This window comes from Carassius auratus, chromosome 30 (genome assembly GCF_003368295.1).
Source record: "Carassius auratus strain Wakin chromosome 30, ASM336829v1, whole genome shotgun sequence".
In the NCBI taxonomy this organism is placed as follows: domain Eukaryota; kingdom Metazoa; phylum Chordata; class Actinopteri; order Cypriniformes; family Cyprinidae; genus Carassius; species Carassius auratus.
In genome coordinates, this window is record NC_039272.1 from 22,343,285 (window position 1) to 22,357,567 (window position 14,283).

The 14,283-nt window shown below is 35.8% G+C and overlaps 1 protein-coding gene across 1 annotated transcript in view; it reads left to right on the forward strand.

The window, feature by feature from the left end:
- Positions 1-6,974: 6,974 nt before the first annotated feature.
- Positions 6,975-14,283, forward strand: part of notch1b (notch receptor 1b) — a 45,812-nt gene continuing 38,503 nt past the window's right edge. The window contains exons 1-2 of the mRNA XM_026212203.1: positions 6,975-7,306; positions 8,807-8,879. Of these exons, the coding sequence (XP_026067988.1) occupies positions 7,252-7,306; positions 8,807-8,879 (128 nt within the window). The 5' untranslated portion in view covers positions 6,975-7,251. The remainder of the gene's footprint in view (positions 7,307-8,806; positions 8,880-14,283) is intronic.

Here is a 14,283-nt window from a genome sequence, read left to right on the forward strand (position 1 = left end):
ACAAAAAGCACATCATCAAGAAACATGCAAATCAGTGCAATCGTTTTTCAATAAACCAAATGACCCACAGGCTGACAAAGTTTGGGCAGCAGAAGTGATGAGCATTTATCATGCCGTATACCACACAGATTCATATCGCTCTACCGACTGCAGTAACACGTTAGCCCCAGTCATTTCCCAGATTCTGCAATAGCTAAGACAAAAGCTGTAGAAACTTTGGGTGATATTTTGGGTCAGGTAGTGTCTTAATCTTTTAGTCGGTGGGCTTTAAAAAGAAATATAGGCAATATATTATAGAAAGCTTGAAATGTGTACCTTTAAACTAAAATATTCAAACCAAAATAAATAGGCTAACGTTACTCTCTGATTATGTAATCCATAAGAAATGTGTATTTCTCTCTGGCGATCATGTCTGCATCGACAATTTCATCTTAGCAGTGACACAGAAAACACCAGTTTATTACTAAACAATTAAATGTCTCCTTGCTAATTTTGGACACATTCATAATCATTACTTTAACCGGTTCTTTGTGGCAAGCCTTATTATTCTGTATTATTCTTATTATTCTTAATATAAAGGGGCGACGCATGTACTACTTTACAAATGCGGGTCAGGAACCGGGTCGGGTACAATTTTTTCTTTTTCGTTTTTTGCAGTCCGAGTTGCGGCCGGGTTAGTAGAAAACATCGGTCGGGTGTGGGTTGTTTATACATTGACCCGCGCATCACTGCTCTGTACCAATGAAATATATTGAGTTTAAGTAAATATTGTAAATAATGTCCTGTCTTTTGGCACATGCAGTAATAAAGTCTTTTACACATCCTGAAGCTATTTACGCCTCTGACCCTCTGTGAAGTGTTTGGTGATTAGTGGCTCTTTGCCAGAGTGTGAACACAGCAAGAGAGACCTTCACCTTCAAGCATAAACAATTGATCAGTTTATTAATGAAAGTATAGAGGTGACATGAATTGTGAACTGCGGTGTGATATTTTTATTCCAGTGTTTTCTTGGCTTTCTGTCTTGGTCTTAAATCATTTCAAATGCATCAGCAAACAATAAACTTATTTTTGAAGATATTTGTTTCTGTGCTATTAATAGCCTGTAGGAAAATATTCAGTAACAGTATAGTATGGGACCAATTTTCACTATAAACCTATTATTAATATATTGGCTGTTCATTAGTTCATTAGCACATATTCTGCATGATTATATTCTACATCCCTAAATCTACCCAATACTTAAACTTAACAAATACCTTACTATTCATTAATATGCAGCAAATTAGGAGTTTACTGAGGCAAAGTCATATTAATGCTTTGTTAATAGTGAGAATTGGATCTTAAAATAAAGTGTGACAAAATTCTCACAGTCAGCCTCATGTTGCTCCAGCACTTCTTCAGGAGGTACATTAAAAGTACAGTACATATTGTAAATTGTAAATATTAGTATCTAAAAGATACAAAAGTGCACCTTTTGAGAAGTACTGCCACAGTGTATTGCCTCGAACATTACTTTTATTGTATAAAACTATCATATATGTCATTGTCATATGTTTTTATTAAATAATATATCATTGTTGCTTATAAACCGAATGAGTCCCAAAACAATTGTGGGAAACAATGATTTCTATCTCTGATGTGCCTCTTGTGAACTGTACTCTACACAAGTGTTTTCTTTCCACTACAATACAATAATTACTTTGCAGTATGTTACTTCCATATTCACTTATTCATTAATAAAGACCAATAGTGTGAATAATAATGTAGATCCATAGAATGAAACCTGTACTGGTTTAGGGTTGTGTGGTAATAAATATCTTCACATGTTTACAAATAATTATTGTAAGTCATGAAGTATGCCGTCAGATATTCATGGAGTAGTGAGGGCAAATATTTTGAATGTTTTCAAGTGGGCCATTTAGTACTATTTGAGCTGCTTGCTAGTGTCACTTTCACATATAAAGATGATGATGGTTTTATCCTGACAAATAAAACCTCTATTAATATCCAATTAGAGGGTCTTTATTCATAGAAAACTGGAGTAGCACACAGTGCCTCCAGGAATGTTGTGGTTTGCAGGTTTCACTCAATCCTCCACAGATACGCACAGAAGTCCACAATAACAGCCTCTACTCACAAAACATATACTGTTTTTTTTAGCATGTCATAACCACAAATGCTTTTTAATAGACCCAGAGAGCACATTTGGTTCATGAATTTGGGGATATTGGTGTTTCATGAATTCCTGATGATTGTTATAATAATTTCTTATTTTTTAAAAGGGAAGATTATGTTATCATGTACTGTCCTCAACCTCAAGTTGTTCCAAAGCTGTGTGAATTTCTTCTAAAATATTATGAATAATGTTGATGATAGCCATTGTTTTCCAAAAAACTATGGAAGTCAATGGCTACCATCAGCTCTTGGTTACCAAACGTTTTCATTTTGTGACAAACCTCATAATGGTTTGGAACAACTTAAGGGTGAGTAAATAATGAATTAAAATATTTGGAATGAATTATTCCTTTAACTGTTCCTTAACTTAAAAAGGCTTGTCTCCGTTCTATGAAGTGATTCATCAGATTTAAAAAGCCCCTTATGAAATGGATTTTTTGGCTGGTGTGGGAGTCATGATGAAGAAACACATGGAATTAAGACAAGCTGCTTACTTGACAAAACAGAATACACAAATTGAAATGCAGACAAAGGTCAAACATTGCAAGCACATGCAGGTGCCAGATAGGATGTCAGTTCTCACGCTTCTGATGCCAGCTATGAGTGTGGGAAGTGTTTCTGCATGTCCACACACAACAATTATCTCCTTATCATGAACACCTCCTCTACAGTCTCTTAGTTTTCCCTGGCCCTCAGGTCACACTACATCTCGAGACATTGCCTGCACAGCCTCACTTTACCTGAAGCCTTTTGACTTACAGAAACAAAAACGCAAACACACACATATAAAGGTTTATAGGATACTGTAAGGATTTGAAACACAAAACTCTGCCTGCGGGTGCTAAAATATGCAAGTCACACCCTTAGCTTACTAATTCTACAAATACATCAGTCCTGATTACGCTCCAGGAAGGCCAAATTATTCAATTATTTATTTTTTTTCTTAATACTTTAGGACAATTTATGAATTTGGTCTTTCATGCCTGTGATTTCTTTATGTAGGTCATTCACAATAAGTGCTTTTCCATTATCTGTCTTTGTCTAGCTCTACTTTTACTGTGCTATAAATAAGCCAACAGTTCACAAAAAAATGTATATATGGTCATAATTTACTCACTGTAATGTTGTTCTTTCTTCTGCGTAACACCTAAGATTGGTGATTTCAGTGTAAATGTATGCATTTTTCCATCAAAAAACATCAAACATCATGCTGCCTCTAGTGTCTTTTCCCAACTTGTCATAACCTGAGCACTCATTGGCCAAGATTAAATGCAGTTAACTTGGATGTGCTTAATACTGTATGTGGTCTCAAGCAGGCTTACAAGCCTAGATCATTCACTTAAATAGTGTTACTTTCATCACTGTCAGGATATGATCCGGCCACTTATTATTGCAGCCTAATTTCAAAGCATTTCTGTTTTCTCTGCCTGATACTGCAAAGATCTGCTATATTCCTCCTGTGGTTCACAGCTATGGAGCTCAGGGACTTTCCAGTTGTGTTCAGAGAAAGTGAGAATAACCTCTGTGTGTTGTGATTCATCACTGCATGTTCTGACTCTGCATTGCACAATTCCTTAAAAAATGTTTGTGTGCACTTGGATTGGGTTAAATGCAGAGCACCAATTTCCTAGTTTGGGTTACCAAACTAGGAAAATGTCACGACTTTTCAAATATATAGCAGCACCCTAATTTTGTAGGTCCGTGGAGATGTAATTAAGACCCAACTAGAACTCTCACCTCTTAATGAAATTAAGAACTTTCGTCTTTTAAGTTTTGCTGTTATTTCCATGTATACAATACAGGTCAGTGTCAAAAACAAACTTTATTTTAATTTTTTAGGGGCATTATTTGAGCCATGTACAGATTGGCACCAGCATTTATATTTGTAATAAGGGCATGCAAACCATGGCACACTGAATTTATGTTAAACACTTTAACTGAAGTAGTTCATCAGAATAATTATGGCTGTTATTAATAACATCAGATGGCTCTTGGGTGGTTCTGCTTTAAACAACAGTCACCTTTAAGATGATTGAACACTACAGGCCAACTAAGAGGCATCAATCCCTAAACTGGAGACATGTAGAATATGAAATGTAACTATGCTATATACATTTTAAACCTTTGGAACATTTTTGAGCCTAAATTGTAGACTTTATGATCATAACAGTCTGACTCAAAACGAAATAGAATAAAAATGTACAGTCTGAGAATTAAAAATGTCAACCCCCAAACCACAGCATGCTGCACATAGTATATGTATCTATTTTCAACCCCTAAGCACACTTTATCAGCAACCAGCATCTCTCAGGCAAATCAAACGGAGAAAAATCTGTAGCCTTAAACTGAATCTACACATGATAATAATTAGGTTATGCATGTTACTGTGGAAACTGTTACTGTTTTATACTAAAAGTCAAAATAACATTATCTTAAAAAAGCACTTGAACTTTCTGCATTTACTTTGCACTTTCAATAAATCAAGAAGAAAAAAATCTCTGGTGTATATGGAGGAAAAACAATCACCCATTATAATAATAATAAATAATAATAATAAATACAAGAATAAGAATGCTTAAAGAGGTCATATGGTGCGATTTCAATTTTTCCTTTCTCTTTGGAGTGCTACAAGCTCTTGGTGTATAAAGAATATCTGTAAAGATGCAAAGACTAAAGTCTCAAATCCAAAGAGATATTCTTTATCAAAGTTAAGACTTGGCCATGCCCTCCTAAAACGGCTCATTCAAACACACCCCCACATGCCTACATCACTATGTGGAAATATTTGCGTAATGCCGCCCAAATGTTCATGCAAAGAAAAATAAAAAAAATTTCACTAACCGCAGTTCGTGTTGAAGACTAAAGTAAAAGCACTTTATTTGGCTATATAGAAATCTTTAAGATTAACAGAACAGCAACACATTTTACGGTGAATCTAGGAGAGAAGGTAATTCTGACTTTGCTACGACAATCTGGCGCTTCTGAATCAGCTACTGTAAGCATGTTTTGTTATTAGTTTAAGTATTTGCTGTTGAATGTTTAAAAGCAGAGTTTTGCGCAACGCATGTGTGTGTGTGCTCGAGCGTGTGTGTGTGAGAGAGAGAAAGACGGTCACACAGTGGAGTCAGCTGTCTTAACTGTCTGTGGTTTGTGTACTGCAAACACATACGAGCTTCATCACTGTTATTGACACGCGACTCTGTTCCCCTTTTGGGTTTGAACTGGCGGTAAAAAAGGGCAGTATTAACTGTCTTTCCATTTATTTTGAAAGATGTAGCTCACGATTATGAAAAGGAGCGTTACATTTCAAACGAGTGCTTGCAGTGTTCAGCCACTCACAATATATTGGGTCAGTTGGCCAATCAGAGCAGACTGCGCTTGTTGGAAGGAGGGACTTTGAGTGAGGGGGGCATAGAGGGCCTACAATAATGTACAGTATTTGTAAAATAAAGTGTTTTTTGAACATTAAAGCATGTCAACATATTCTGTTACACCAAATACACTAAATAATGATCTTTAAAAAAGCATCATATGACCCCTTTAAATAATAATTGACATAACCAAAAAAATAAATTATGTGAAAAATGTTTATTTGTCTTCATTTTGACAGATTGGTTCCCCTAGTGAACATTGTAAAATATCTAATTAACAAAATGTTGGAAGGGCAAAAATATCTAAGTTGAACAAATTTTCTTGCTTGGACTTAGTTGAAACAAATTATATTAATTATATTAAGACGTACAAATATATTTAAAAAACATCATATGAAGGGTCCATTTTAAAGCAACATTTCAGAATATCAAGTTACTTAACTTAGACTGAATGTATCAAAACATATATATTTAAAAGGTGTAAATGTTACCACTGGTATTTATCAACAACAGGCAGGACAGTTTTATTTCAAACATATGTATTTATACACAAACATTGGGGACAAGAACACGAGAACTAGACGAGTACTCTGCTCAATCTGACCTGGGTTTCGGCCTGTAATTAAACCACATCATGCTCCTGTGTATGAAAAAAAAAAGTTCAGACTGTTATTAAATAAATGCTATTATTATGCTATTTATATTTGTATAAATAGACAAAAAAAAAACATTGTGTTATAATTATTTTTATTTTATCACAAATCATTAGGATATTAATTAAAGATAATGTTCCATGAAAATATTTTGTAAATTTCCTACTGTAAATATATCAAAACTTAATTTTTGATTAGTAATATGCGTTGCTAAGAACTTCATTTGGACGACTTTAAAGGTGATTTTCTCAATATTGGGATTTTTTTTTTTCATTCTCAGAATACAGATTTTTAAATTGTTGTATATTTGCCCAATATTGTAATATCATAACAAACCTTACATCAATGTTCATTCACTTTTCAGATGATGTATAAACCTCAATTTCGAAAAAAACTGACATTTATGATTGGTTTTGTGGTCCAGGGTCATATATATAAAATGTAGTAACTAGTTCCACAGCAAATTCTTATGTTGCCCAAATAATAAATCTTAGTTAATATAAAGCACGGTTAGCAAATGGTTACATTTTAATTTACATAACTTGCTGTAGTTTTTTAAATGATTGACCAATTTAAACATTTTAGCTGAATGGACTATAAAACTAGTTCAGTAAAGGTCTAGCCTACAAAATAGGCTAACTACAAAACAACAAAAAATCTTAGTTTCAGCATCGAGTTCTGAGATTTTCCCGCTTAGATGTTTTGAAATCCCCAACCGAGTTTAAAGGGAGGGCGTGTTTTTCCCACTGCCATTTCAGAAAGTTTGTCAAGTTAATGAATAGCTCGGGCTACAGCTCGTGAAGTGCTGTGGCGGAAGGAGCCTCTGGATGAGACTGAGAGCAGGAGAATGAAGCCTTGAATACATGATCGCTCCCTCTCATTCACTCAGCTCAGACTGCACGAGCAGCACCGGATTCGCGAGCACGAGACACAAGTGCTGTTTTTGGATCTATTTTTTTTATACTTACGTGATTCATTTCCTTTTCTTGAACAGACCAATGTTGGATATAAGTTAAGCCTGCGTGGAATCCCACAACTATCCATAAGAAGGAATGCATCTTTTCCTCGTGAAACTTCTTCTGATATCACTGTTTACTTTGACGCATGGTACGTTGCATAAGATGTTTTCTTCATTAGCCGCGATTCGCAATTTCTGTTCTAACATTATGCTTAACATGCTTTCTAATAAATAGTCTACGTTTATTTCTGACATTTACAGTAAAATGAAACACCTTGTCCGAGAAGAATTCACTTGTTGCACACTGATGTCAGTAACGTTACTCAGTTTATTCACTTGTTTCAAACGGCATTAAGAGCATACATGAAAAATTGTTTAATATTCTGTAGACTGAACTTTAACTTTGTTACCTGTAACGGTATTACTATCAAAACCATGTCTGACTAACACTACTAACTTGTCGCTACTTTTTCTCTAACGCAAAATAGACCAATCCAACTTTTTAATAACCTATATTAAAAGTTTCGTACGTCATAATGAAACAGATTTTTACGCATACAAATTTGTTTTTGAATCAGTTACACCACATGGCGGTTTCATACAGTTCACACTGTGGAATAGTGTCACAAGCTTATTGCTCTAGAGCAGTTTGATTGAAGTTTCAATACTTTTGCAGTAAGATGTAACCCAGTGTAAATTATGGCAAGCCTTTTGTATTGCTTGCAGCTATTAACTATTTTTTTTCTTGCTTATTTTTTATGTTAATATAATTAGGCTAAGTAGAGTCTTTTGTAATATATTTAGTTATTACTGATAGGTAACAGTGTCTTAGAAGTAGGCAACCCTGTTCATTATATATTAATACTTATTCAGTTGCTTTTAGTCACCAACCAAATAGTGACAAGTAACATTTCATTAATTTAATTAATTTGATTAATTACGTTTTTACTCACAGCTATTCACTTCTGACTAGTATGCATACCAACTGCTTCTGGTAGCTACATATTTCAATCTAGTATCTATTCAAGTAGCAATATTGCAGTTTCCCAATATATTCAATCAAAACCATTTATTAGAATTTGTATATTCCAGCTATTAGTAGTATATATATGTGTGTGTGTGTGTGTGTGTGTGTGTGTGTGTGTGTAATCTTCATAGTAAGTCCTGATAAGGCATTGTATGTGACACATAATAAATAGACAGTCACTATAGGAAGATATACTAGCAAATAATGAATAGGTATTTGTAAAAAGATACTAGTCACTTTGGATTGCTTACTTATGATTAAATACAAGTACTACACAATAAGTGAAAGTAACATAACAGATATTAATTGGTTTTAAAATAATAAATGTTAAAACTGCTTGCCATAAGACATTCCCCAGAACAGCTGCAGAATGAAGAATGCTCACAGTAGTGTACTGTCAAGTCCCTCTGTCCACAAACATCACTTTAAGGTGTTAGGAGTCACACTTTCTTTTGGGTTTTTGCCCAGTATTTTACCAACTACAAACTGAAAATTTAAGAATGTGTAATAAATATTCTTATTAATATTTAAAAATGAAGGATGATACCACCTTTGGCACTATATATGGATCTACTCATGCAATACTCAGTAGAAATATATAACCCTGTTTCTATATTTCCAGGCCTGGAATGCCCAGAAAAATGCCAAAATGGTGGTACGTGTGAACCTACTGCAGACGGGAGGGGAGAATGCAAGTAAGTCATCGAATTCAGTTAAATAAAATTGCAGTTTCTGAACCACATCAATACCCTGTGGAGGAATTTAATAAATTGTTTCAGAATTGCACACATCACTGATATGAAATTTCATTGTGATCCGGTTCCGAGAGTTTCAAATTTTCAGCGATGCATTAAAAAAAAAGTTGTATACCAGAACACAAAGTGATCAGTGATTTGAATCTCAACCTTTTAAACAAAAGCAAAGTGTGATTCTCTCCTTGAAGAACATGGCCTCAGCTAATGAATGACATAGACAACCTCTGATGAAGAGGGCCCAGGGCATCACCCCCCTCCGGCTGGTCATGAGTACGGGCCACTTCTCCAGCCCAAGTCTCAGAGACACCCGGAGCCCTAAATCTTATTTCGCTTTTCCTTTATGGAACGACAGCTGGGGTTTGCTAGAAGCTCGACGACCATTGTTCTCCAGTCTAGATTAATTCTGTGTGACTAATCTGTTTGAGGCTTCCCAGAATGCCAGAGCCCCTCCAACCCCGCCGCCCCCCCACACACACACACCCTGCCCCTGCTCTGGTGTTTTGTCCTATTTTGAATGCCCATTCACTCTCTGTGATTTACATTAGAAGGACAGATGGCAGTAGAGTGTAATTGGACTGGATGTTTTCATAATTGGTAGCATTGCGCCACTGGAAAATCAAGAGCAAACAGGTTGCCTCAGCTCGCATAGCATCACATAACTCTCATTTCGCTACTGCGCCTGAACACGACGGTCGACTGCTTCTTTGCTCTAATTGTGTTGGTCGATTTTCTAATAGGGTCAACTCTCTTTGGCCCTCTGTACTTTTTACTTCAGCAGTGATGTGAATGCAGGATTGGGTTGCAAGCATTTGGCCATGGTTGCATTGTTTTTCTCCGGCTATCAATGAGTTTATCAGGGTGGCTGTGGAGGAGCACACTGGCAGGGTTCATTTGAAGTCGGATGGTGGCGGCTTTGTTTTTGGCCTCCCTCAGTGGACTGCGAGCACATGGAGCCGCGCTGGCGCTGGGCCACATCTTAATTCTGTCTGGCAGCCTCCCTGCCTCGGTCGGGCCACAAAGCCACCATTGTGCCCTATCATACTCAGGCTCCTCTAATTAAACATGGAGATACAAACGAAGGCCGCTCTCCCGCTCAGGATGGCACGTTACTATGTCTAGTACCTTTTATCTATTGTTCAAATGCAACTGGTGGATAAACCAATGTAGACTGGTGGTCCTGCAACATGTCTGACAAACTTTGGCTAAAAGTGAGTTCGTAGGTCAGTTTTGGCCATGCTGTCCCTCTAATCAAATGGATCCATTGCGAATGCCCTCAGATGCTTTGTGACATATTTTTTGCATTTAGTTGCCGCACTGTAAATACTGAAAATGTGCAGTTGTTCTCTTAAAAAGGCAGTTCAATCCAAAAATGTTGTTCTGTCATTATTTATTCCCCCTCATGTTGTTCTAAACCTGTATCACTTTTGTTTTCTTCTGATTTGTAATATTTTGAAAAATGTCTGTGTTTTAACTTAATAAAATAAGTCAATTTAAATATAAAGTACTTTATATTAATTGACAAAACATTCACATTGCAATAATTTAATGTGTCAAATTAAGAGTAAAATCTATGTAGAAACATATCAAATGTAACTGCAGGTAGATCATTTTAAATCAAGTTTTGTTCAGCTGGTCTTATATTGTTTTGGGAAGATGTGTTGAATCTATTTGACATTGCATGCCAGGAATACCTAACACTCATATCTGGCACTCTGACAGTGACAGGCTCGTAAAGGAGTGAGTGAGTTGTTATCTCTGACGCTTTGGCAAGGCCAGAAGACCAACTGACAGTAATACAAACCAGCGTCCACATCTGAATTCCTTGTATGTTTGAGGGACGGCAGATTTGAATCAAAAGGTTTAGTGTTCAACAAGGAGATGAGAGATGCGAGACTGGAGGGAGATGAGGAGGAGTTCACATGCGAACTTCAGACCTTCCGACTATGTCTTTGATGGGTGGCTGTTGATGTAATGTGCAAAAAGAGCTCAGTGTCTTCCGATTGGGTCCCAACAGAGTCATAAAGATTTGAATACTGAGCTGAAAAACTGATCGGTGGGATAAACCTTGCTTTAATTAATCACTAACATTATTCATCTCATACTTAGAGCTTAGTTAGATAATTGCAATTTAGATCAAGTGTTTGTGGGTTGGAATTATAACATCTTATAAGTTTTTTTTTTTCAAGATTCTCTGATGACTAGAAAGTTAAAAAGAACAGTGTTTATTTGAAATGGCTCTTATTCTTATCAAGAATGCATTTATTTGAACAAAGATACAGTAAAAACACTAATATTGTAAAGAAAATACAACAATTTAACAGTTTTCTAATATATATTTTTAATTATAGTTATAAGCAATGTATAAAACAGTTGCTTCCTAATATTTATGTGGAAACAGTGATACATACTTTAATAAAAAGTAAAAACAAAACACGTAGAAATTTTTTGTGGCATCATAAATGTCTTTACTATCACTGATCAGTTGTTCAGTTTAATGCATAATTGGTGGATGAAAGTATTTATATATTTACAAAATAATAATACTTTTTATTGACATAAAAGTTTGAATAATCTCTTATATATATTTAAAGTCAGTTCATGCAGGATACATTTTAATTTGTGTTTTAACACTGTATTAGTACAGTTTGTCACTGTATATTTATGATCCCTAGTTTGTAAATTTGAGCCAAAATGGTTGTAATTCACACCCTGAGCCATGTGTGGTGTTTCTAAAGCAGTAATCCTGAATGACCACTTGATTGTGTGGGATAGTTTCAGTACAAGCTTGGTTTGCTTTCTAGAGATGAGTTCCTTGCTGTATTTTGATACAGGAAATGGACACCAGTGCCAAAGGAAGAGATGTTGTAGTCTCTTACTATCATATCACCGCAGATGCGGAGTGTCCCACTCTTGGCAGCTTTATGGCACAGCATCATTTCTTGACTGACCAAAGGGACTTGTGTTGGGTTGAAATCTGATTCTGCCCTATTTCTATCAGGAATTCGGCAAACTTTGATAGTCCATTCTGTTATTGCCAGATTGTGTTCTTTACTGTATGTACAGCTGGCCAAGTACAAAAAAAATAAAAAATAAAAACAAACAAAGGAAAAGCCAGCAAAACACACCAGGCGTGTGTTGTTTTTGTTTGATGCTTTTGACCTGAACCATCTGCCTGTAGAACACAGCATTACAAGAGATCAGTATCAAGGTAAATAATTCACAATGTACAATGGCTGCTACTTACAGCATAATACCCGCTAATGCCTGTGGTTTTTCTATTCAGCCCTGGCAGTGGCAGATGTTTAAATGTTTCCTCTCACATTGTCACACTGTCACAGGGGTTGACAAGGATATTTTAAGGAATAACCCACGTCCTCTTAAGTTTCCGGCATCATTCCACTCCAAAATTATTATTTAGTGTCGTGAAGGACTTCTGAAAACATTAACCTTTTCCCTAGCCTCATAAAACCACCAGGAGCAACACTCATTAGAAAAGTACTGGGTCTGTAAATAGCTGCTCCCTGTTCCTCAGTGGAACTGTCATTCCCAGAGGGTCCTTCAGTACAAGGGACAAATCAACACAGGCATAATGAACACTAACCGATGTGGGCCTGGAGGATCAGGTCTCCTCTGGTGATTACAGAGAGAGTGCGAAGAGCCCAGGTCCGTTGTTTCATAAAGAAAAGACAAGACTGCAAAGACTCCTCAGAGTTAAACTCCAGACTCCAGGAAATTAGGGCTTAAAAGAGAGTAGATTTTGCGTCATTGACACACTGCCCAGGGGGACAAGCAGGCCAGTGGTGCAACGACCTTCTTATCAAAACCTGATGACAATCTTACAGGTAGCCTCATCACACAAACAACTAATGCTAGCTAATTGCCTTTAGGAATGTTCCGGGCAACTTATCAACTCTATTAAAGGCATTCAGGACATAATGCTGACAACCAAAGCAAGTAATTTCAGCTTGTTGAATTCAAAGCAAAATCACAGTTTGTAAGGTACTTATAATACAAATAAACAGGGCACAAAATATTACAATTAACTTAATATTAAATCATATTTTAAATATAAAACAGTAAATATGGTTGAAATTGTAGTTTAAAATAAAATTGTTTAAATAATGCACTGGTTCTAATAGGACACAAAAGCACCATAAATGTATCATAAAAAGTGCCCATGCAGCTTGTGTTGTCTTCTGAAGTCATTTGATAGCTTTGCGTTAGAAACAGACTGAAATTTAAATTGTTACCGATAATCTTCCCCTCCAGTGAGCTGTTAACTTGAGAAGCTTTGCAACCGGATAAGTCTGATTTATGAAAGAATCATTCAGGCCAGTTTCGTGAACTGGATCATGGGTTTTTGCATGGCTATGAGCTAGGGCAGACGTTAAGATTTTCTGTAAATAGTGTGTGTAATTTTTGTAAAATTGTGCAAAAATTGTATCAACTTAATTACTATCACTTTTGATCAATTTAATGTGTCCTTGCTGGTTAAAAGTATTGATTTTCTTAAAAGAAAAGGCTCTTATGCTTATCAAAGATGCATTTACTTGATCAAACATATTGTAAAAATTTTAACATTTTAAAATATTATTGTAAAATATTACTGTTAACATATTACTGCAACCGTGTCAGTCTGATTTTTGAAATAATAATTTAGGCCATTTTAATCATGGCTATTAGCATAGCCTCTGAACTAGGTTAGACGTTAAAATTTTCATTTTGTAATTTTTGTAAACAAAAATTATATTAACTTCAGATAGACATGGGAAGTATTGCATTACTAATATGGATTAACTTAATATATTATGCATTATACATTTATGCTGTTTTTGTGTCCTTTTTGAATAAAATAAAATGACTTTATATAGGGAAAAACAGCAGTATCCCCACCCCAAATGTTGGCTTAAATAATAAACATTTAAGCGCAAAAACACAAGCTTCATTTCTAGTTGCCTTACTTTAATTGTGATATTTGCTTTTTGTAAGGAAGACAGAAGGAATAATAGATCTGTGGTAATTAACGTTGTGCACAAATTTTCAAATGTCACAGTGCTGTTTTGGACATTAATTCATTGTCTTTACAGCCACTATTTACAGTATTCTCTGTTCAGTCCTGTAGTTCAGCCATGAAAGGGCTTTCAAGTTAGACTTTAACTTTTTGTTGTGAGAGACAACCCCCTTCACTTTGTGACCTTTCAATGGCAGATGGCAGATTGGAGCGCAGTGGGTGGAAACCCCCTGTGTTTCATCTGGCTGAGGGTCAGGTGTCAACAAAACATCTGCTCTGGCCTGGGACAGCATTGCAGTGCTAGTAAAATCCTGTTGTTATGGGCTACTGGTG